The 22,736-nt window shown below is 40.2% G+C and overlaps 1 protein-coding gene across 1 annotated transcript in view; it reads left to right on the top strand.

Annotated features, from left to right (window-relative positions):
- Nucleotides 1–22,736, top strand: part of DIP2B (disco interacting protein 2 homolog B) — a 191,547-nt gene that overhangs the window by 152,592 nt on the left and 16,219 nt on the right. Inside the window, exons 19-32 of the mRNA XM_073669027.1 lie at nucleotides 1,825–1,905; nucleotides 3,019–3,146; nucleotides 5,665–5,779; nucleotides 7,067–7,268; nucleotides 7,696–7,805; nucleotides 8,887–8,967; nucleotides 9,055–9,178; nucleotides 10,853–10,974; nucleotides 12,675–12,786; nucleotides 14,610–14,719; nucleotides 16,737–16,867; nucleotides 17,323–17,491; nucleotides 18,066–18,236; nucleotides 19,881–19,942. Of these exons, the coding sequence (XP_073525128.1) occupies nucleotides 1,825–1,905; nucleotides 3,019–3,146; nucleotides 5,665–5,779; nucleotides 7,067–7,268; nucleotides 7,696–7,805; nucleotides 8,887–8,967; nucleotides 9,055–9,178; nucleotides 10,853–10,974; nucleotides 12,675–12,786; nucleotides 14,610–14,719; nucleotides 16,737–16,867; nucleotides 17,323–17,491; nucleotides 18,066–18,236; nucleotides 19,881–19,942 (1,718 nt within the window). The remainder of the gene's footprint in view (nucleotides 1–1,824; nucleotides 1,906–3,018; nucleotides 3,147–5,664; nucleotides 5,780–7,066; nucleotides 7,269–7,695; nucleotides 7,806–8,886; nucleotides 8,968–9,054; nucleotides 9,179–10,852; nucleotides 10,975–12,674; nucleotides 12,787–14,609; nucleotides 14,720–16,736; nucleotides 16,868–17,322; nucleotides 17,492–18,065; nucleotides 18,237–19,880; nucleotides 19,943–22,736) is intronic.

The following is a 22,736-nucleotide window of genomic DNA, read 5'->3' on the forward strand; positions in this document are numbered from 1 at the left end:
GACACATGCGTAATTCAAGACCCCCGGGGGGGTACTGCAGGATGAGAGGCGCTATTTTCAGTGTGTAGTCAGCCTGATGTAACAGCTTCCTACCTCTGTCTGCATATTTAGGGAACTGCTTCTCACTGACCTGAAATAGGCTATATAGTTTTGTTCATATTTTATTAAAGGAATTATCCAGGACTTCTTGTTGTACCCGGCAACGATCTCTGCCGGGACAGAGCGGTCAGACTGTTCCTGCTAGTGATTCTGTGGCTTTCACTGAAATCATGTCAACAGAGCAGCCTCTTCTCTTCCACTCTGCTCTGTTGACGGGGTGTGACTGACAATGTCATGATGATTGACAGCTGGCTCCCCGCTGCCTAACTGTGGAGAGCTGGCTGTCAATCAGCATGAAGTTGACAGAGCAGCCCAGAAGAGGAAGAGCTGCTCTGTTGATGTTAAGGAGCTGAATTACTGGCAGGAGCAGTCAGTGACTGCAATGTGCCGACGCCGGGTTATAACAGGTAGGTAGTTTGCAACTACCTGCCTGTTTTGTTTTTAGGTGCATAGTAAAAAAAAAACATAGTCTTGGATAAACCCTTTAAGGGATACTGGTAATTACTGGTGGCCCTCTGTTCAGTTCAGGCTCATGGTCTCTTCTTTGTCTCAAAGTGGATTATGGTTACAAAAAGTGTCACCTTCCCCAGAGGACCTGTCCTGCATTACACATGATGGATTTGATTCGCTATATGCTATAGGTTTCCTTAAAGATTACAGCTGATCTTTCTGGGTACCAGCAGGGGCAACACTTTGTGATCATCATATTGTTAAAGGGAAGCTATCCTCAGGACATGACCAATTAAATCATATCTTTTTGCTAAATTAATTCTTTTAAAATATTTTTGTCAATGATTCTTTTTTTTTTTTTTTTTTTTTTTTTTTTTTATTACATATCACTTCTGTGTTAAAAATAAAAAAAATCTAAATATTGGAATTTTCACATTGGCCACTGGGGCTTTTTTAAACTTCACTTCCTATTGTTTCAGGAAACAACACATGTATATTGCCATAATGAACAGAGTCCACCTCGATCATATGTATTGACGTGTCAAATGAGTATGTGAAAAGAGGTGTCACCTGTCACTGTAGTCCTGCCTCTGCTGATAAAGAGCCTGCTAAAAACTTTACCTGAAACAGATAGTATGAGTTTAAAAAAAAAGCTATAGTGGCCAGTGTGCAACATGCAGGACTAATTTATTTTTATTTTTTTTATAAAGATCGTGATATAGAAAAAAAAAACATTGCCAAAAAACAAAATACATTCATCACAAAAACCCTTTTTTAAACTATAGGTAATTTTCTGATGGTAGGTTCCCTTTATGGGTCCTGTCTAACTCAAAGGAATTGTCTTGGGACCTCCTTTTCATTATCAATAACATCCAAGCCAAGTCTAAAACCAAGCCGTTCTGTTGTCCACATTTTCCTGTTCAGTTTCCTCACTGTGGTATTGTACATTAGATAATAACTAAGATCTGAGGGAGTTTTCATGTAAATCTGTATAATACTACTGTGATGTAGACAGTTCTGCATTGCACAGGTGTCATCTGTCTGTATTTGGAAGGAGTACAATGTTCTCAGTTTCCTTCTTGGATTTTCTACAAGTAGACATCTGTTCATGCCCACTGATTGCTGTGTGAATACGGTACCTGCGGCGTCCCTCACATAAACACATCCCTGACTGCCTCGCTTCACAGTTTCATCTTATCCCTGCATCCCTCTTTCTTGTACTTTTGCAAGCAACAAATCACTTAATTGTGTGGTTTTATTTTTTTTTCCCTCCAGGTTTTACCATTTGGTGCCACAGGAACTCCAATTGGGGAAGCGCCATTTACCAGGACTGGCTTACTGGGATTTGTAGGACCTGTAAGTGCTGAATTCAATTGGCTGCTATAGAAGTGAACTTGCTGTTGAAAATACGACCTCATCCCTTTTATAAGTAAATTCAGTCTCTTCCTTACCTCCTATAATTGATTTTTTGTCATTTGCCTTAAGTTTATCTTTAGTTTTAGATTAAATTTACAAGAAGAAGCCTTCTTTAAAAACCTAAGCGGAAATCTGCTCCGTCCGCTATGTATTATTCATTCATTTTAATAGGGGAAATGTAGGATCACATTTTATTTTGCAGCTATTAGACCCTCATTGACCATTAGCAAGTCATCATTTAGAGAAGGGGTTATAAGAAAAGGCAACTGTTAAGGAGATGTAATGCAGAATATATGTACTCCTACATGGCCTTCCAGGTATTCCAAGTATTTTGAAGAGACTGGAGAGATGATCCTCCATTTTTTTTTTCTAATGAGGGCGTTGGGTGCAAAGGGGTTTGTATTGTTTGTGTTTTTATAGTGTTAAAAATATTTATTTTAAAACATAGTTTAAAAAAAGAGAAGGCAACTCCCAGAGCAGAAAAAATTTGCCGAACCTTGGTCTCACGGTCACATTGGTTGTCCATGGCCGCTTAATCAGAGTCCTGCAAACCTCCTACCTGCTGCCATCTCCGCTGCCTCTTGATTAGTAGCGCCACGTCATTCGTGCATCACTTTGAAACGATGTTGTGTTGAGCCCACTAATCAGTAGAGGATCCGCCAGATAAGAGGCGTTTAGTAGGGCTACTAGACTACTGACTTGGCCACTGGACCAAGGTTCTGCAAAACTTTTTGCCCAACTTTCTACTCCTTTAGGGTACATTCAGACATTGCAGTTGAGGTGCAGTTACAACCATGACCGTTTTCGTTGCATTTTAAAAGGTAGCATATGTACAATGAATGACCTGTAAACCGATAATTGTTTGGACTACCCGATGCCGTACACTTAAGAGAGAAAAGTCATCTGAAGCCACTACTCTGCTGAGCGTGCATGTGTATGGTGGAGCAGAGAGAAACCGCGTTCCGCTGCAGTGATTGAGATCCCTGTCATATGTAATCCATGTAAATTGCAGGGTTTTTTTAATATATTTGATATTGTTTTTCCTTTTTCCAGGGGAACCTTGTGTTTGTTGTAGGAAAAATGGATGGGACATTGGTGGTTAGCGGAAGGCGGCACAATGCAGATGACATTGTAGCAACAGCATTAGCCGTGGAATCGATTAAAACCTTGTACAGAGGAAGGTAGGACGTACTTTGTTGTCATGTGTTAAAGGGGTATTTTTGCATTTTGCAGTGAAAAATAAGTATTTGATCCCCTACAAACCATTATGAGTTCTGGCTCCTACAGACCAGTTAGCTTCTCCCAATCAACTCGTTACCTGCATTAAAGACAGCTGTCTTATATAGTCACCTGTATAAAAGACTCCTGTCCACAGACTCGATTAATCAGTCAGACTCTAACCTCTACAACATGGGCAAGACCAAAGAGCTTTTCTAAGGATGTCAGGGACAAGATCATAGACCTGCACAAAGCTGGAATGGGCTACAAAACCATAAGACGCTGGGTGAGAATGAGACAACTGTTGGTGCAATAGTAAGAAATGGAAGAAATACAAAATGACTGTCAATCGACATCGATCTGGGGCACAATGCAAAATCTCACCTCGTGGGGTATCCTTGATCATGAGGAAGGTGAGAGATCAGCCTAAAACTACACGGGGGAACTTGTTAATGATTTCAAGGCTGCTGGGACCACAGTCACCAAACCATTGGTAACACATTAAGCCTTAAAGGTTTAAAATCCTGCAGTGCCCGCAAGGTCCCCCTGCTCAAGAAGGCACATGTGCAGGCCCGTCTGAAGTTTGCCAATGAACACCTGGATGATTCTGTGAGTTATTGGTAGAAGGTGCTGTAGTCAGATGAGACAAAAATTGAGCTCTTTGGCATCAACTCAACTCGCCGTGTTTGGAGGAAGAGAAATGCTGCCTATGACCCAAAGAACACCGTCCCCACTGTCAAGCATGGAGGTGGAAACATTTTTTTTGGGGTGTTTCTCTGCTAAGGGCACAGGACTACTTCACCACGTCAATAGGAGAATGGATGGAGCCATGTGCCATAAAATCCTGAGTGACAACCTCATTCCCTCCACCAGGACATTAAAAATGAGTCGTGGCTGTGTCTTCCAGCAAGACAATGACCCAAAACATACAGCCAAGGCAACAAAGGAGTAGCTCAAAAAGAAGCACAGTAAGGTCATAGAGTGGCCTAGCCAGTCTCCAGACCTTAATCCCATAGAAAACTTATGGAGGGAGTTGAAGCTCTGAGTTGCCAAGCGACAGCCTCAAAATCTGAATGATTTAGAGAGGAGTGGATCAAAACTCCTCCTGACATGTGCGCAACCCTCATCATCAACTACAAAAACTGTCTGACTGCTGTGCTTGCCAACAAGGGTTTTGCCACCAAGCATTAAGTGTTGTTTGCCAGAGGGATCAAATACTTATTTCTCACTGCAAAATGCAAATACATTTATCTAATTTATACAATGTGATTTTCTAGATTTTTGGATATTCTATCTCTGAATGTTAAAATTAACCTACCCTTAAAATTATAGACTGTTCATGTCTTTGTCAGTGGGCAAACTTACAAAAACAGCAAGGGATCAAATAATTATTTCCTTCACTGTAGATATTGGTAATAAGCACATGGAAATGAAATCCCTGTTTATTACATTTTCAGCTTACCCACTCATTGAATAAAACATACTGTATTTTTGGACAATAAGACAAACTTTTTAGCAGAATAATATTTAGGAAATAAATTTGTGCAGAGCTTCTTATAGTCAATGAGGACACTGACACTATGTCATTCCTAATCACTTTGGAGCTGCTGTCCTCCCCTCCTGCTAGACACTGATCAGTTTGATAGCCTCAAGGCAGGAGAGGAAGCGACCAAAACCTGCACTGATGCTGCATGCTTTATGTAGCTGAAGGACCTTTCTGGTCATTGAGTTACCTGGAAATGTGGTAGTGTGTGTGTATGTAATGTAGCAGAGCTGTGTGAATGAGTGTAGCAAAGTGATGTATGTATGCAGCAGAGCTGTGTGCACGCGTGCACTATACATGTAGCAGTATTGTGTATATGCATGCACTGCAGAGAGTGAACAGAATGTAAATCTATATGTGTATAATACACATGCTGCACAGAAATACTACCAATAGCTTTATTACCTCCCTATTCTACCCTACTGTATTAAAACGAGAGATAGTGACCCCTCTACTTATTTTCACCACCAGGGAAGTTTAGATTAGTAATAAATGTGTTTTTCCTCATTTCTGTTGTGTAAACCTGGGGTGTCTCCGATAGTCTGAAGCATATGGTAAGGACCTCTCTACCCCTAACCAGTGAAATATTAGTTTCCCCAACAAAGAATATTGTTGTTTAGTTTGTTAAACTGTCATTCTCGTCTCAGAAAGTAATTTATCACCAGAATAAGCCATCACTTTATGATCGATGCAGGTCCCATCACGTTCCCGGCTGTGCACGGGACCTGCACCCAGCCCTGCGCAAGCTGTTTCCTGCTCCGCCAGTGGCCAGGAGTGTAACTGTGCAGAGAAAATGGTGAGGTAGCCGCAGTGTGAATTAGGGCTGCCGCCTCTTTATTCTTGATATTAGTGAGGTCCCAGAGGTTAGCCCGTCATCAATCATAAGGGACGGTGGATAATAAAGGTGGAGCATTTACGGTGTGTTGTATTTGTGTCAGGATTGCGGTGTTTTCAGTGACGGTGTTCTATGATGAACGCATTGTGGTGGTGGCGGAGCAGCGTCCTGACGCCTCCGAGGAGGATTCCTTCCAATGGATGAGCCGTGTCCTGCAGGTAAATGCTTAGATGGTCATTATATGGTTGTTTCCTTTTGATGGCTAAAATGTTAGAGCTTCAGACTTAAGAATATGAGAACACCTTCGGACAACATTTCTCTTTACTTAAATATATATATTGGACTTAAAATTATTTAACAAGTGCATTTTATCATAAATGTTGCACATTTGGCTTTTATGTGCTCTTTATTTCCCAGCTCATTGCTGGCTGCAGAATGAGTTATCTGAGAATATCCGCTCATCTGGAGGAAAATTTGTGGCTCTTTTTTCTCTTTTTCTGAGCCCCTCTCTCTCTGAGAGGAACTGCGGAAAAGACAGATAAGAGTTGAAAACTCGCCGTCAGTACGAGCTCGCTGACAGATTCTTATAGAGGCTATACAAAGCAAACGGAGCAACATTTTTAATGAAATTTGATTGCAAAAATGATGTTTAGTCCAAAATACATGCATTGAAGTAAATAATATGACGATAAAAGTGTCTACACTAGTGATGAACGAGTATGCTCGTTTAACCCTTTAACTGAGCATGCTCGGGTGCTTACCGAGCGTCTTCTTCGTGCTTGTATATTATGTTAGAGTCCCTGTGTCTGCATGATTTATGGCTGTAAGACAGCCTTAACACATGTGAGAATTCCGTAACAAACAGGCAATCCATGCATGTGTTGAGGCTATCGAACAGCCGTAAATCATGCAGACCCAGGGACTCAAACATAATTTACGAGCACGCCGAAGATACTCTGTAAGCACCAGAGCATGCTCGGTTAAAGGGTTGAATGAGCACGCTCGCTCTTCACTAGTCTATACAATTTAATTCCAGTAGGGGCTTGTTCACACTCTGCATTTTTACAGTGTTTTTTTTTCAAAGGCAAAAAAGCACTGCAGTTTAATGTACCAGCAAAGTGATTACATTTCTGATATCTCCTGCACACGCTGATTATTTTTTCATTGCAGATTTGAACTTTCAAATCTTATTTACAAATCTGCAGCATGTCAATTTTTTCAGCAGTTTTGCAATTTTTTCACCCACTATAATGCTTGGAAAAATAAGCATCAAAAAGTGCCAAAAACCGCACACATTTACGCTGCGTTTTTCCAGCTAACACTTTGGTTGTTGACGCAGAAAGTCTGTTGCAAATTCTCAGTGTGAGCACATTCCTTGGTGAGCAATGGGGTAGTTTTCTGGGAAGGATGCATACATCACATGACTTACTAGAGTAAGATTACTATATATATTTTATGTCACAATCTTCTGCCATTTCCGAATGATTTAATCTCTCTTCATCCAGGCCATCGATAGCATCCATCAGGTGGGAGTTTACTGCCTTGCCCTTGTTCCTGCAAACACATTGCCAAAAACTCCTCTTGGAGGGATACACTTATCTCAAACAAAACAGCACTTTTTGGAAGGCACCTTACACCCGTGCAATATCCTCATGTGTCCTCACACGTGTGTGACCAACTTGCCAAAGCCACGGCAGAAGCAGCCCGGTAAATATTCCTAATTTCCTCATATACAGTATGACATACAGTAATAAATGACATTGTGGTGCTGTGTTAGCACGCTTATACACCATGAATACAATTCCAAGTAGCAAGACGGCACCACGTTCTTTGGGACAAAGAAGTGTTATTTTTTTTCTTCTATATAACGGCTTTTATGCCAGTAATTGTCTTATTACAATGGGGGAACCCCTGAAAATGCCCGTTGACTGTGGTGCACATACGTATGAAACACATTTGTGCACAGGCTTAGTTTTCCATCCCTGCCAGATCTTGCTGCTGCTGTATTTTGGGGAACCCCTTACAACGTTCCAGGAAACTAGAATCCTTGTAGAACTTTCTGGATATGCATTGTTCAGAGATGTCTTTATAAAATTATTAAATTATGTTTTAAATCCTTTCCTCTACATTGAAGGAGTTGGCCCGGCATCCGTTATGGTCGGTAATCTGGTTGCGGGGAAGAGAATTGCTCAGGCATCGGGTAGGGATCTTGGACAGATAGAAGAAAATGATTTGGTGAAAAAGGTAAAATATTGTTTCCTGGTTGGAAGAAATGAGCATGTAGCAAACCTCCTCTTTACTTTTCACAGGGTATATAGCCCATAACATATTGAATGTTGTTCCTGAACTGGTGGGCCAACCTGAAGGGAATGTGTCATTGGAAGTCTTGTCATTTTCACTCTAGCCTCTAGGCTTTACACTGAAAATGAACTTCCTGTTCTGTACAGAAAACTTTTCAGTAGTCTCATTATCATCACAGACAGGATTCCAATGAAAAGGAACACCTCTATATACAATAGAAAGTACAGCATCCACCATTCAGAATAGTTGATGTTACAGCTCACCACCCTCCCTCCTTCCCTTCCCATTAACCTCTGCCCCGGTGAGAGCATGCTGATTAAATACTGCAGTACAGTTCAGTAGTGTCTGAGTCAGTCTATGGCTGCTAATGTTCATGTTCCCAGAGTCTGATATTACATCTAGTGACCAGTGGGAAAATTACAAGTTTTTCTTTTCTTTTTTTTCATGTAGATAATTGTATCAAAAGTAAAAGAAAACACATTTAATATAAAACCTTATTTAAACAATAGGTGATTTATCGATGATATGTCACTATTAAGATAATCAGACGTATATATTGTAGCAAGTGTACAGAATGATCTTGATGGGCAAAAGAGTCATTTTTCACACTTTTTTTTATATGTGAGGGGATTTTAAAAATATAGCGGTAGATTTTATCCTTATGCCATGAGTGGAAAAAAATGTTAGATGGTTTCAAGTAAGAACAAAAATAAATAATGGCGGGTGCTAATAATTATCAATCAATTGCCCTATTTTTTTTTTCTTTAGAAAGGTGCAATCACTTGGAGAATGTTAAAGAAAATGTTTTAAAGGGGTTGTCCACTACTTGGATTCCCTTTTGTTAAATGCTAAAAGTAAAAAAAATATATATATCATATACTCTCCTCTGTTCCAGTGATGTAGGAGTGGTGCCTGTCTGCTCTCGTGCGAGTTACAGAGCTCCGGTCTAGAAGTAGTGTGTGAAATACATGTGTAAAATATGTGGAAGATTCCTTTTTGACCTGTTATATTTTGCGGTTAACAGCACCAATATTTGTCAGAAATCCTTCAGTGGAGAGCGCAGACCACACCAGAGCACATCCTCTTTATACTACTCAATGCAAAGGTATTCATGGAACACTTCTCTTGTGGTTTGGGTTTAGTTTACTGGGATAAAACTGGAAGTCTTAACTCTTTGTTACTCCATTTTTAGGGCACCGCCGTGTGTACCGCTTCCTGTTTACAGCTACATAAGAGAGCGGAGAGAATAGCCGCCACCCTGGTGGAAAAAGGGCACCTAAACGCTGGCGATAACGTGGTACTACTCTATCCTCCTGGTATGTGTCTAGTCCCCAACTCTGATAAAATTGTTAGTATATAGTTTGCTTTTGTGGAATAATTCACCATGTATAGTAATTCTTGTGGCTGGTGAGGTGCCAGATTATTATTAGATTTTATTAAATAATACATATTGAAAATGTCTATTCTGCATTTCACATTTGTTCATGGCTTCATGTGCCGGCACAATTTAGGTAGTTTACTAGGGCAAAGTTTATTCCCTCGGTCAGGGGAAATAATACGGCTACAGTCACCTTGTTAAATATGCAGTAAAATGACTCTGAACTCGCAAAGTACCAATTTGATGATTACCCGGGTTCTCACTGTCTGGGCATTTCTGGCCTTAAGCATGCTTTATCCAATTTCCTGCTGATCTTGCATTGGGATATAGCGGGAACTGTATGAAACTGAATTCCTCATTAACCCTGCTGTGAAGAACATTTCTTCTTCTTCTTCTTCTTCTCCTTTTTCTTCTTCTCCTTTTTCTTCTTCTCCTTTTTCTTCTCCTCCTCCTCCTCCTCCTCCTCCTCCTCCTCCTCCTCCTCCTCCTCCTCCTCCTCCTCCTCCTCCTCCTCCTCCTCCTCCTCCTCCTCCTCCTCCTCCTCCTCCTCCTTCTTCTTCTTCTTCTTCTTCTTCTTCTTCTTCTTCTTCTTCTTCTTCTTCTTCTTCTTCTTCTTCTTCTTCTTCTTCTCCTCCTTCTTCTTCTTCTCCTCCTTCTTCTTCTTCTTCTCCTTCTTCTTCTTCTTCTTCTTCTTCTTCTTCTCCTCCTTCTCCTTCTTCTTCTTCTTCTTCTTCTTCTTCTTCTTCTTCTTCTTCTTCTCCTTCTCCTTCTTCTCCTTCTCCTTCTCCTCCTTCTTCTCCTTCTTCTTCTTCTTCTTCTCCTTCTTCTCCTTCTTCTCCTTCTTCTCCTTCTTCTCCTTCTTCTCCTTCTTCTCCTTCTTCTCCTTCTTCTCCTTCTTCTCCTTCTTCTCCTTCTTCTCCTTCTTCTCCTTCTTCTCCTTCTTCTCCTTCTCTTCCTTCTTCTCCTTCTCTTCCTTCTCCTTCTTCCTGTATTTATCATGAGAAAATTACATGGCTTTCCAGCAATTTTTCTCACCCAACCCACAAAGAGATGATATTTTGACTTTGCTCTACACAAGCTATATAACCTTTCATAGTTTGCCAGCAGTCGGCACAGGATTTCTACTTCTATTAAAACTACAACTTAACTTCTTATTACTGCACAACTCCTTTATCACGTATCCATTGGATAGAGGGGGTCTCACCGCTGTGGCCCCACAGATCGCCAGAACGTGGCATTTTATCTGTGTTAAAATTGAACCCCAGTTCACAGTCTCAATCACCATACAATTATTTTTCTATGGGAGTGCCAAACATGCACGATTATGTTTCCAGCAGTTTCCATAGAACATGAATGGTGGTGAATCCTGCACAATGCCGCTGCATTTGATCAATGATAAGAGTGACACATACTGGCAATCCCATAGATAGGCGATCACGTCTTTTCACTACCAGTCCCTTTAACTCTTACTTAAAGAGTAACCCTCGTTTTCATTTTTATTTCTGTTAAGATGACGATTACTCTAATTACAATGATTCATAACATTTGTGACCATGAAGTGAATGTAAAGCTCCCGTTTACATGCTGATCCTTTCTGTGTCATTACTTTCAGGCATCGAGCTGATCGCTGCATTTTATGGCTGTCTATATGCTGGTTGCATTCCTGTTACTGTCCGGCCACCTCACGCGCAGAACCTCTCAGCCACCTTACCCACAGTCCGGATGATTGTAGATGTAAGTCACTGGGCATCTAAGTTTCACATGATGAAAGTCGGACCCTTTAAGCCTTTCCTCTTTTTGTATCATCAGTGAATTAAAAGGTTATTCCAGTTACTAAAAGGTAGAGCCTATCCACAGGGTAGGCGATGGCTAGTAGATCGGTGGGTGTCCAGCTACTGAGACCCCCTGATCACTGGTATAAGGGACACCTTACAGCGCTTGTCTATATTTGGTGGTCTTATAGAAATTGAATGGAAGATCACATGAGCAGATTGTGCTTCACTGAAACACAAAACAAGTCCCCTCTTCTGGCGATCAGTGGGTTTGTTGTATGTTGGGCCACGACTAATCTACTACTTATCCTAGCCTTCTTTTTATGTTTTTTGCACTTTCGTTTTTTCCTCCCTTTCTTCCAAGAGCTACAATTTTTTCATTCTTTTAGTCGACATAGCCATATGAGGGTTTGTGGGGGTTTTTTTGCTGGGAAGAATTGCAGTTTTGAATAATGCCTTTCACTTTACCATTGAGTGTCCTGAAAAATGGAAAATAAAAACGAAAAGAAAATTAAAAAATTGTGGAAAAAAATGCAATGCCACAATTTTGAGGGGGAGGGGGGTTGTTTTTACTGTATTCATTATATGGTTAAAATGATTTGTAAGCATGATTCCCCAGGTCAGTATGATTACAGCAATACCAAACTTGTATAGATTTTTTTTTGTTTGGTTGTTTTTTTCAAGTGTTAAAAAAAAATAAATGAAAAAAATAAATAAATAAAATTTGTAAATCAAAAATATAAAATTGCTTGTGTCACCATTTTCAAAGACCTGATTTTTATTAGATGGAGCTGTGTGAGGGCTTGATATTTGCGTGGTGAGCTGCCGTTTGGTAAAAATCAATCAGGGGTAGATACAACGTATTCATTGTTTTATTGCGTTGTTCTTGCCGTGACAAAAAAAAAAAAAAACACGTTTTAGATTTTTTTTTCTTATTACACTGATTGGATTAATACATTTTCTGTTTTGATAGATCTGACTTTTACGTATTCTATTATAACACGTTTATTTTTTTTTTATTTCTATATTTTTAATGGGGGAAAGGGAGAGTGATTCGAATCTTTCGATTATTTATAAAAAAACATTTTCTTGAACCTATGACCTTCCGATCGCTTTTATTATATACTGCAGTACCATAATATTGCAGTATATAGTAAAATTCCAGTCTACTTCTGACACAGGTTGGTCTTTCCAAGAGTAACATAATGGCAGACACGGAGGTCTTCAACAGGCCCCTTGGCTGGCATGGCAGCCCTTCGGCCCCTCGTAATAGGTGCATAGAACGGTGCACAAGCTTTAAATGCTTTAAATTCTCTGGCTTTGCTTCCTGCTGTTAGAGGCAGATGATGGCTATGTAACACAGCCACCATCTGCCTGCAGTGATGCAGGCTCAGCTCCTGAGCCTCCATAAAAGACGGGGACTTGACATATGACATAACAGTATGTCTTATGTCGGGAAGAGGTTAAGGACAGGAAAAAATGGAAGATTATATTTAGTCATCCTGGTCCACCCCTCTATTATTTTATATATTAATGTAGCGCCAACAGCTCTAGCGAGGAGCAGTATACACCGCCTGGAGTCGTTCGCTGCTTCTTAGCTTTATAATGGATCTTCTATGCATTTTTGACATTGCAGTGTAACATAACTGTGCTTTTTATTAGGTCAGTAAAACTTCTTGCATTCTCACAACACAAACCTTATTGAGATTGCTAAGGTCCAAAGAGGCAGCAGCTGCGGTGGATGTGAAAACATGGCCAACTATCATAGATACAGGTGACTATTGACTCTTTCTAATGGTACTTTTGGCAAAATTGTATATATCAATCTTGCACCAACTTCAGATTCCAGAACTAAAAATTCTCTTTTTTTTTTTTACTTTTTTTAAATTTCATGTTAAAACACAACATCAGCGCTTCCGCATTTCTAACTCCACATGCATTCTTTGTCGTAGCAGTGATACACAGCGAGTAAAGGGAGATTTCCTAAAGCCAGTTATATGCTATGATGCAGTGTGCAGGGTGATGCTGTATATTCTCCGACCTGCTGGATAGCTGATGTAGTTATACGTTCTGCAGAGCAGTTCTGTGCAATCACAATTCTGTTCTCCTGCCCATTGTTCAGCTGGAGTGCTGTGGACTTGCATGATGTCACTGTGATTGCATTTATAAACTGACTGTGATAAGCGTCAATGTCAAGTACATATCACAGCAGAAAGTGACAATGTGATGCTTTGTACACGGAACTGGAAACACAACCATACTCCATAGTAAGAATATCTAAAAGATGCTGCTAACCAATTAAAGCTGCACTCTGTAACGCTATAGTATGTAAACATGGAGTATATGAAATTGGAATTGCATTGCTGCTCTAGAAAAAAAGTTAAAATGAAGATACTTAGTACATAAATTGGCCAATTCATGTGTGCCCAACAACCAACGACAAGGCGACCTTCTTTGCCGGGAACCTAAAATAAAACCTCTATCATATTAGGTTAGGTTCCAGCAAAGATTGTCACCTTGTTGTTGGGTATTGGGCTCACATGAATTGGCCAACTTATGTGCTAACTATCTTCATTTTAACTTTCTACAGCGGCAATGCAATTCCAATTTCATATAATCCATGTTTGCATACTATAGCTTTACAGAATGCAGCTTTAATTAGTTAGTTACATATGGAGGTGGCTCTCTTAGCTTGCACCTGTTCACACCTGTTTTTCTGTTTGGAAGTGACGGTCAGTCTTTGATATTCGTAAAACATGCTGCTCTCTGAATTTTTGGACTTACAACCAGATCAATGAAAATATAAGCTTAGCATTTAAAGGGGTTGTCCACCCCTTCCCCCATTTAATATTATATTTATTGTACAGTTTATGAAAAAATACCAATATTCTCTTTTAACATGATTAAAGAAATGGATGAAAATTATTTACCGAAGAGTTATTACAATTCCTAGTATGCCACCATTTGTGGTTCAAAGTGCATATCAATGTGCACATCCACCTAAGGAGTGGAGCACATGTGCCTCTTGAATTTGGCAAATCTTTCATTTGTTGTGTACCAGTGTCAGAGACTGGAGTACATTTCTGCCGAAAATGTCACCACTTTTGTGTCACAAATTATGATGAATTTGTTGGCTTGCTTAGCCATGACCTTCCTTGGTAAATCCCACTCACTTTACAGAAAGTTGCCAACAGACCTGTTGTGAAAACACTAAAAGTTGTAAAATTTGCGCAGACAGTTTGTGGTGCTTAAAACTGATTTCTGGCATAAACTGATGAACCAGGGCCATAGAGTGCATGCAAGGGGTTGTGGGAATATATGAAGACCAGAGAAATGAAACGCGTCACTGCCCATGAAACTCACTCCCAATCACACAGGTTACCAGTGGCGGCAAGAGCGTCACAGAGAAAGAATAATAAAAATCTATTGTGCAAAGTTTACCATAAAGGTTATAGTCTTTTGAGACTTCTCATCTGAACTTGATTTATGGGATAAACTCTTTAATAGCATCTTAAATGGGAAAATATTACTGTAACGACATGGAGTCTATTCGCCTACACAAACGTATATTAACTTGCAAATTGTTTTCGACTTCAGATGATTTGCCCAGAAAGCGAACATTTCAGATCTATAAGCCACCTACTCCTGAGATGTTGGCCTACCTCGATTTCAGTGTTAGCACCACTGGCATGCTCACAGGGGTAAAGGTACGTTCAGTGGTCGTCTTCTGTTATGTGGTTTGTTGTTTAGAAATTTTGCAGTTTTCACGCTGACCTTATACTAGACTCATACTGCCGGTTTTGTACAGAAGACTTTTCAGCAGCATTGTTATCATCACAGTCAAGGAAGACAATGAAAGGTAAATGTGTTATATACAGTAGATGATAAAGGGCCCACCATTCACAGTAGGGGATGTCACAGCTCACCTGCTCCCCTGCCCTGGTGAGAGCATGCCCATTAAAGACTTCAATACAATTCATTAGGATCTTAATCAGCCAGTCTATTATTACTAATGTCCATATGCCCAGCAGGAAGGAGGAAGATAATATTAGGCCTAGTGGTCATTGTGAAAATTACAACATTTTTTTCTTTCTAATATACACTCCTTAACATGGAAATTGTAACATTAAGACGGAAGGAGTCTTGCAATTATACAAATCACATGATTAATAGACATGTTATTGGTACGCAAATGATGAAAAATAGAAACAAAATGCCCAAAACATCTATGTGCAGAAATACATGCACTCGCTCTTAAAGGGACTGTTAGCACAGAATGACTGTTAACACCAAGTACAGGCACTCGGTGCATCATGGTGGGGCCAAACATTTAAATACACCTTCCCTTCCCACCTGCTTGTTTTCCAGCTCCACCCTTCTTTGGCTCAATCAAGACAGAGCTGTCAGTTAGAGAGGGACGGAGACAGAGGGAAAATAAGCAGGTGGGAAGTGTATATAAATGATTGGCCCCGCTATGATGCACTGAGCGTCTGTACTTGGATTGAACAGTCATCCTGTGCTGACAGAGTCCCTTTAATAACCTCATTGATAGATGCCATGGTGTGTAGGTGTTTTTAATTCTGCGTCTGACGATTATACTTGATACTGAATAAATTGAGATGTTTTTAAAGGGAATATGTCACCAGGTTTTTGCTACCTCATCTGAGCATAGTGTAATGTAGGGACAGAGACCCTGATTACAACAATGTATCACTTAGATTACTGGGTGCAGCCGTTCTGACAAAATCTGAGTTTTTAGATTTAGAATGAAGCAGAGCTGAGAAAGCTAACCCCACCCACATCAGGCTCCCTATGTACAAAATTCATAGACAGTGAGCTGCTTATTACAGGAGGGGGCGGTGCCGGACTTATGTAGTCTGCAACAGTTAGTAAACTACAGCACGCACCGTGACAAGTGACACATCCGTGAATTCTGTGTTTCAGCCTCTATCTTCTGCTGTCTTCAGATTACATAGCAAAAACATGCTGACAAATTCCCTTTTAAAAAATAGTTTTTATTTTGTCATCATTTGCATATTATTAACATGTCTCTCTATCCTGTGAATTTTAATGTGCGGGCATGTAGATAGTAATACATTAGAAAAATTAAACAAATAAAAACTATACATTTTAGATAAAAACCTGATTTGAACAATAGCTTATTTTCTGATGACACCGTTCCCTTCAATGTCTTTTTCTGTGTAGATGTCTTTTTTCCAAAGTGTAATTTTGGCTGTGTGGATGGCACGATTACCTTACAGCACCAGGTCCCCAGGTTAAGCCTCGGCAAGGAAAACATCGACCTGGACTTTGTATAACCTGCTCACTATGTGTTCATTTCTCCATTCTCCTCCCACAGCCCAAAACTATAGGGTGATTTACTTCTAAATGGTCTGTACCTGAGATGGGAAAATGAGGTTATAAATGCTGGTGGCAATCATTGCAATTTAGTACTGCAGAATATATGGCTGCTATACAAATCTGATCTAGAAATAGTATTTCTTATTAACCTCTTTCTCCCTTAATACTCACGTCCGGTTTTCATTTTAAAACAAGAAATTCCTACTCTTTCAATGAACTTCAGGTAGAAAATGATCTTCCTGGTCATTTTTCGTTAGTTATTCATCCCATATTAATCTTCTAATCCTTCCCAATTTCCATTTGTATACGTTGAGTGTTTGAAATCAGAAAACTGATTAATTTAATTCTCCATTTGAATTGCAGATGTCCCATGGATCCGTAAATGCACTTTGCCGGGCGATAAAATTACAGTGTGAGCTGTACTCTACGCGCCAGATTGCCATATGTCTGGATCCATATTGTGGACTTGGTTTTGTACTTTGGTGCCTTTGCAGGTTGGTTTTAAAATTAATAAAATCAACTAAAAAAATAAAGCTGACCGCTTCATGTTATATATCTGTACATAAATATATATTATGTAACTGCATTATGATTGTTAGTATGGCAATGCAGTGGCTCAGTGGTTAGCGCTGGCTCAGTGGCTAGCACTGTTGACTTGCAGCAGTGGAGTCCTGGATTTGAATGCTACCAAGGACAACATCTACATTGACTTTGTATGTTCTCCCTGTGCTTATTTTGTTTTTTTTATTTTTGGCAAGACCACAAATATAGACTGATAGCACATTTTTACAGTTGGACGGGTTTATGTATTGATTATATTACTTATCATAATAAAAAACGTATTCTACAAGGATCATAAAGTTGTCTACCTTGTGTACAACGGTTGCTTTCCCTATCCTTTTACTGTGCACTATCCAGTCCTTATTTCTATGTCTCACTTTGCCCACAGTGTTTACTCCGGTCACCAGTCTATATTAATTCCTCCTATGGAGTTGGAATCCAACTTATTCCTTTGGCTGTCTGCAGTAAGTCAGTACAAGATCAGAGACACCTTCTGTTCCTATTCTGTCATGGAGATGTGCTCCAAGGGACTTGGGAACCAGATTGAGGTGTTGAAGGTAAGATTTGCACACGTATTTCTTATACGTGTAGATCAGAGAAGCCAATTGTTAGTTTTTTTATTCCTTTTATTGTTTTATCATACTGCCACCATCCAGCCCATAGAGTCTATAAAGAGAAATCAAAATAGCGAAGACCTGGCCAGAGCCTGTACCTTATTCCCATGTTTTCGGGGTCCTATCTGTGTCCTTTTATTATCCACAGATGTTATTGACTCTCTCATAGGCAGTAATAGGCTGGATGATGGGGTTAGTGCACCTTGTTTTCAGCAGATCTTGCTATTTGTAGACTTGCGCTGAATGCAGGTGACTCAACATTGGTGCAATCCATTCTCCAAAAGCATACATTCTGCGCATAATGGTTTCATGCCAGTAGAAGTGAGTAGATGCCTGACACAGTGGCGTCAGTTGTTCAGTATACACCTTATCTTTACATAATTAATCTACAAACCACTGTGGTATGAGATCTTGGTATATAAAAGTCTAATGGATCTGTACAAACACCTATTCTTGCGTCCCGGCCCTGTCCTTATAATCTAATTTGATTTCACTTATCTGATCTTTTCTTTTACAGACCAGAGGAATAAATCTATCTTATGTACGGACTTGTGTTGTGGTGGCAGAAGAACGTCCAAGAGTTGCCCTCACGTACTCGTTCTCCAAACTTTTCAAAGATCTTGGTCTGTCTCCGCGTGCTGTCAGTACTACCTTTGGATCAAGAGTGAATACTGCAATATGTTTACAGGTAAATCGAAATGAGGAGACATAATAGGTAACTTCACTGGTGAACACTCTATTTCAGTACCCGACCGAGAGAAAGACAGTTTAATTACTGAAGCCCTTTACTTCCTCCCTGCTGAATAAGACTGGTAGAGTCATAGCTAAAATAACTTGTACGTCTTACCCAAACGGGGGGTGAAAATCTGTGTGTCTGTATCGGGGAATTGCTAGTCCTGTAATTACTGCATCATCCACATTGATTCAAGCAGACTGTACTCCTCTCTGCGCTGTGGTATAGTAGGGAGAAGAGACGGTCATTACTGCAATTCCAAGCGGGTGACGTGACATTGTTGTGTCACTTGACTGCTATTAGCGGGCATTGACCGACTGTTGACCTTACTATTTTGTCAGAGTGGAGATCCACTCAGATGGAATATTGATGAGCTGCAGCCGATTGGCTGCAGCGGTCACTGTGTAGCAGTCATATTGTCCCGTCACCCCCTGGGAATAGCAGCACTGACAGCGCTTGAATGGTGGCGCTGTAGGAGGTGAGTATAGATTGCTTTTATTTTGTCCAGTAGTGGACAAATCCTTAAAAAAAAAAAAAAAAATTGACTTGTTGTTTAAGAGGTTGTCCAGATTTGCTATATGGATAATCTACATAATCTACACATAGGATCAGTCATCAGATTGTGTGGGTCCAACACCCGGCACCTCCATGATGAGTTGTTAGCAGGTCCCTTGATAAGTATAAAAAAACAACAAAAAAAAAAAAAACTGACGGTCTGAACTGAAACGTAAGTTGATGTGCATGCAAAATGTAAATGCATGTTCACACAAGGCCATTAAACAGAGAGAAACCAAAGACAAGAAAAATACCCAAATAACTGAAAGTAAATGTATAAATCGCATAGTGCAAAAATAATAATAAATAATAAAGGGTATTTAGTTAACATAATTTTGATCAAAATAATGTGAAAGCCATCCCGCCACTTCACGGCAACTCTTATGGGACAGTCCTAACTCTAATAATAAAAACCTTACCATTTGTCAAGTGACATACATATGTATAGCTCATTCTGCTTCGGCTTTATGCTTACACCAGGGATCCAGTCTCTCTGCCCTTGTCCATATGTATGTCACTTGACAAATGGTAAGGTTTTTAATATTAGAGTTAGGACTGTCCCATAAGGGTTACCGTGTAGTGACGGGATGGCTTTCACATTATTTTGATCAAAATTATGTTAACTAAATACCCTTTATTATTTATTATTATTTTTGCCCTTGATAAGTATGCAGTGTACAGAGCGCAGCAGCAAAGCTCCGTACACTGTGTAGTGGCCGTCCTATATTACTGCGGCTCGCTCCTATTCACTGTAATAGGAGCTGTGTTTCGGTACCTGAGACTATCCACTACACAGAGTACAGAGCTGTGCTGTTCTGGCCACTGTGGGACCTGCTGATCACTGGTGGGTGATGGATGTCAGACCCCCACCCATCTAATATTGATGACATATTCCAAGGATGAGTCTTCAATATTGTAGTCCTGGACAACTCCTTTAACTTTTAAACATCTTAGGATTCATTACAAGATACATTTTGTCATAAAATACCTGTGTATAAGAAACATCTTCCATTCATGTATGTTGTTTTTTCATTTATTTCCCAGGGAACCTCAGGGCCGGATCCTACAACAGTGTATGTGGATCTCAAATCTCTTCGACATGACAGGTATTCCGTTTTATAATACTGAGATTTTCTGGAAAGCTGAAAAAGCTCCATTGATTGTTAGCTACGTATAGATATGAGAAGTTAATTCATTTTTAAATATAAGTTGTAATTAGTACATTGGCCTTGATTCACCAAAACTGGCATTTTTCACGCTGATGCTGGTTAGAGGATGGGGTGGAGTGCGATGAGCCTGATTCATTAAGAGGCTCATGGTGCAAAGTGTGCACCTCACCACAAATCTTACTCCAGTCAGGGACTAGAGTAAGGAATGCCATTGGTCGTCATGAATTTGACGAGCGAGTGAGGAGACACTACATCCTGTCCTGCCTAAGCTCTGACCACTTTGTAGGGACCGGGCAAAAATGGCATGAAATGGCTGCCTCATGTTGTGCAAAAATGTTGCAACTTTTCAAAGCTTTGCACCCCAATTTTCTGGTGTAAAAGCTTTGATGAATAGGGGCCATTGTTTCTTGTCACTTTGAGGTGAAGTGCAGTCAGTGTCAGTCATGATGAAATAGTAGAAGTATGTGGCCATACATATATGCCAAGTACACTCATTTATAATTTATTGTGCTTTGCTTGTAGCACCATCATATTCCACAGCCCTTTACAGACATCATCACTGTCCCCATTGGAGCTCATAATCTAAAGTCCTTATCACTATGTCTTTGAAGTATATAACTATATCATAATGCATATACCCTGTATGGTGTGAAATGGTTAAATATCTTCCTCGTTATGCCAGATTGTCATCGCACATCAGATTAGATTAGTCATTATGTCTAAAATGGTTATCCTTGCCAGGATCTACTGGGATGCCAATGTCAGGGTATCTGTCGGTGCTGGCATTTCTTCTTCTCTGGCTGTCTGACAAGTCACCGGATAAAACCTTCTGCCATGACCTTCGTAGCCTCTCAGGATCTCATGAGCTGATTCATGTAGTCAGTGTTTACTTACATGAAGTGGGAATCTTGATTATAGCTGGAGACCAGATGACATTGTATTACTTATTACAACCTGATGATAAAAATTCATAGAATTCAGCAAGTAACTATTATTATTGCCAAGTCTATACATCAATCAGCGTTCACAATTGATTTTTTCCCACAACATTGGTTATGATTTTCCCCATGAAATAGCTTTGTTAGGCTATTTGCCCACAATGCAGAAATGCTCTGGATTTTTCCTGAGCGTTTCTGCTTCTCCCTGGCAGAAAAAACGCATGCGGATTGTACATGCGGATTGTACATGCGTTTTCCTGCCAGGGACATGCGGATGTGAAGCGTTCTTCACTTGCATTTCCACATGCGGGTTGTCAAGCGCTTTCCAAGCGATTTTAGCATCACTTGGAAAGTGCTTGACAACTTGGTCACACTATATAAATCCATGCAACCGGCATAGATTTATATAGTGGGGCCGAAAGAATGGTAAAAAATAAAAAAAATATATATACTTACCTTCTGATGGCCCCTGGAGTCCTTGTCTCTGCTTGCTGGCAGCTCGCGGTAGATTTAAGGACCTGCCGACGTCAGCGCCAGTCCTTTAGTCTACCACGAGCTGCCGGTAAGCCGAGACCAGGACACTAGGGGCCATCAGAAGGTATATGTAATATTTATTTTTTATTTTATTCTTTTTTTCTATGGTACCCGGGTCCGGAGGAGAGTCTCCCCTTCTCCAAACCCGAGTACCATCCGCTCATTGAAACGCATGGATTCCGCATGTACAGATGCAGTGATGCGGATTCCATGCGATCCAATGCAAGTCAATGGCAGCGAAAACGCCGCGATTACACAAAATAATTGTCAGTGCTGCGGATTTTTCCGCAATGATAATCCGCAGCGGAAATTTCCGCAGCATGTGCACAGCACATGCGGATTATCATTGGGGAACATAGCAGACCTTCTACCAAGCGTTTTTTTAAGCGTTTCTGCAGCGGAATTGCCGCTGCGGAAACGCTTAAACGCATCGTGGGCACACAGCCTAATATGTCCCTTTAAAGGGAATGAGTCATCATTAAGTGACAGATTGTTTAAATCAGGTTTTTGTGTTAAATGTACCGTACCAGCCGATAGTTTGGACACACCTGTTCATGCAATAGTTTTTATTGGAATGTGCACATTAAGAATTCATACTGAAGGCAGCAAAACCACAACGGAACACATAAGGGAACAAGAAGTAGAGAAACATGTATGAAACAAGCTAGAATATATGTTAAACTTTAGATGACTCTTTTTACTCTGATGACCGCTTTAGACCCCCCCCCCCCCCCCATGGCATTCTCTCAAATAACTTTATTAGATAGACACCTGAATTGTCTTTCCAATAGTCGTGAAGGAGTTTACAGAGGTGCTTTGCATTTGTTGGCTACATTACCTTCATTTCTTCGTCCAACTCATCCCAAGCCATCTCAATTGGGTTGATTGTGGAAGTCATGTCATCTGTCACAGCACTCCATTCCTCTCCTTCTTGGTTACACAATGTTACATAGCCTGGAGATGTGTTTTGGGTCATTGTCCTGTTGCAACACACATGATGGTTTCACTAACTGAAAATCAGATGGGATGGCATGTCGTTGCAGAATGATGTGGTAGTCATGCTGGGTACGTGTGCCTTGAATTTTCAAATTTCACAAAGACATGGAAGTTGGTATCATAAATCTCACATTTGATTCATTTGACCACAGTGCAGATTTCCACTAATCTAATGTCCATTCTCTGTGGTGTTTGGCACAAAGTAATCTCTTATTCATGTTGGCAATCTCCAGTAGTGGCTTCTTTGCAGCAATTTGACCAGA

The sequence above is a fragment of the Phyllobates terribilis genome, unplaced genomic scaffold (genome assembly GCF_046119375.1).
Source record: "Phyllobates terribilis strain yellow unplaced genomic scaffold, ASM4611937v1 Scaffold_2__4_contigs__length_985480577, whole genome shotgun sequence".
NCBI classification, from domain to species: Eukaryota; Metazoa; Chordata; class Amphibia; order Anura; family Dendrobatidae; genus Phyllobates; species Phyllobates terribilis.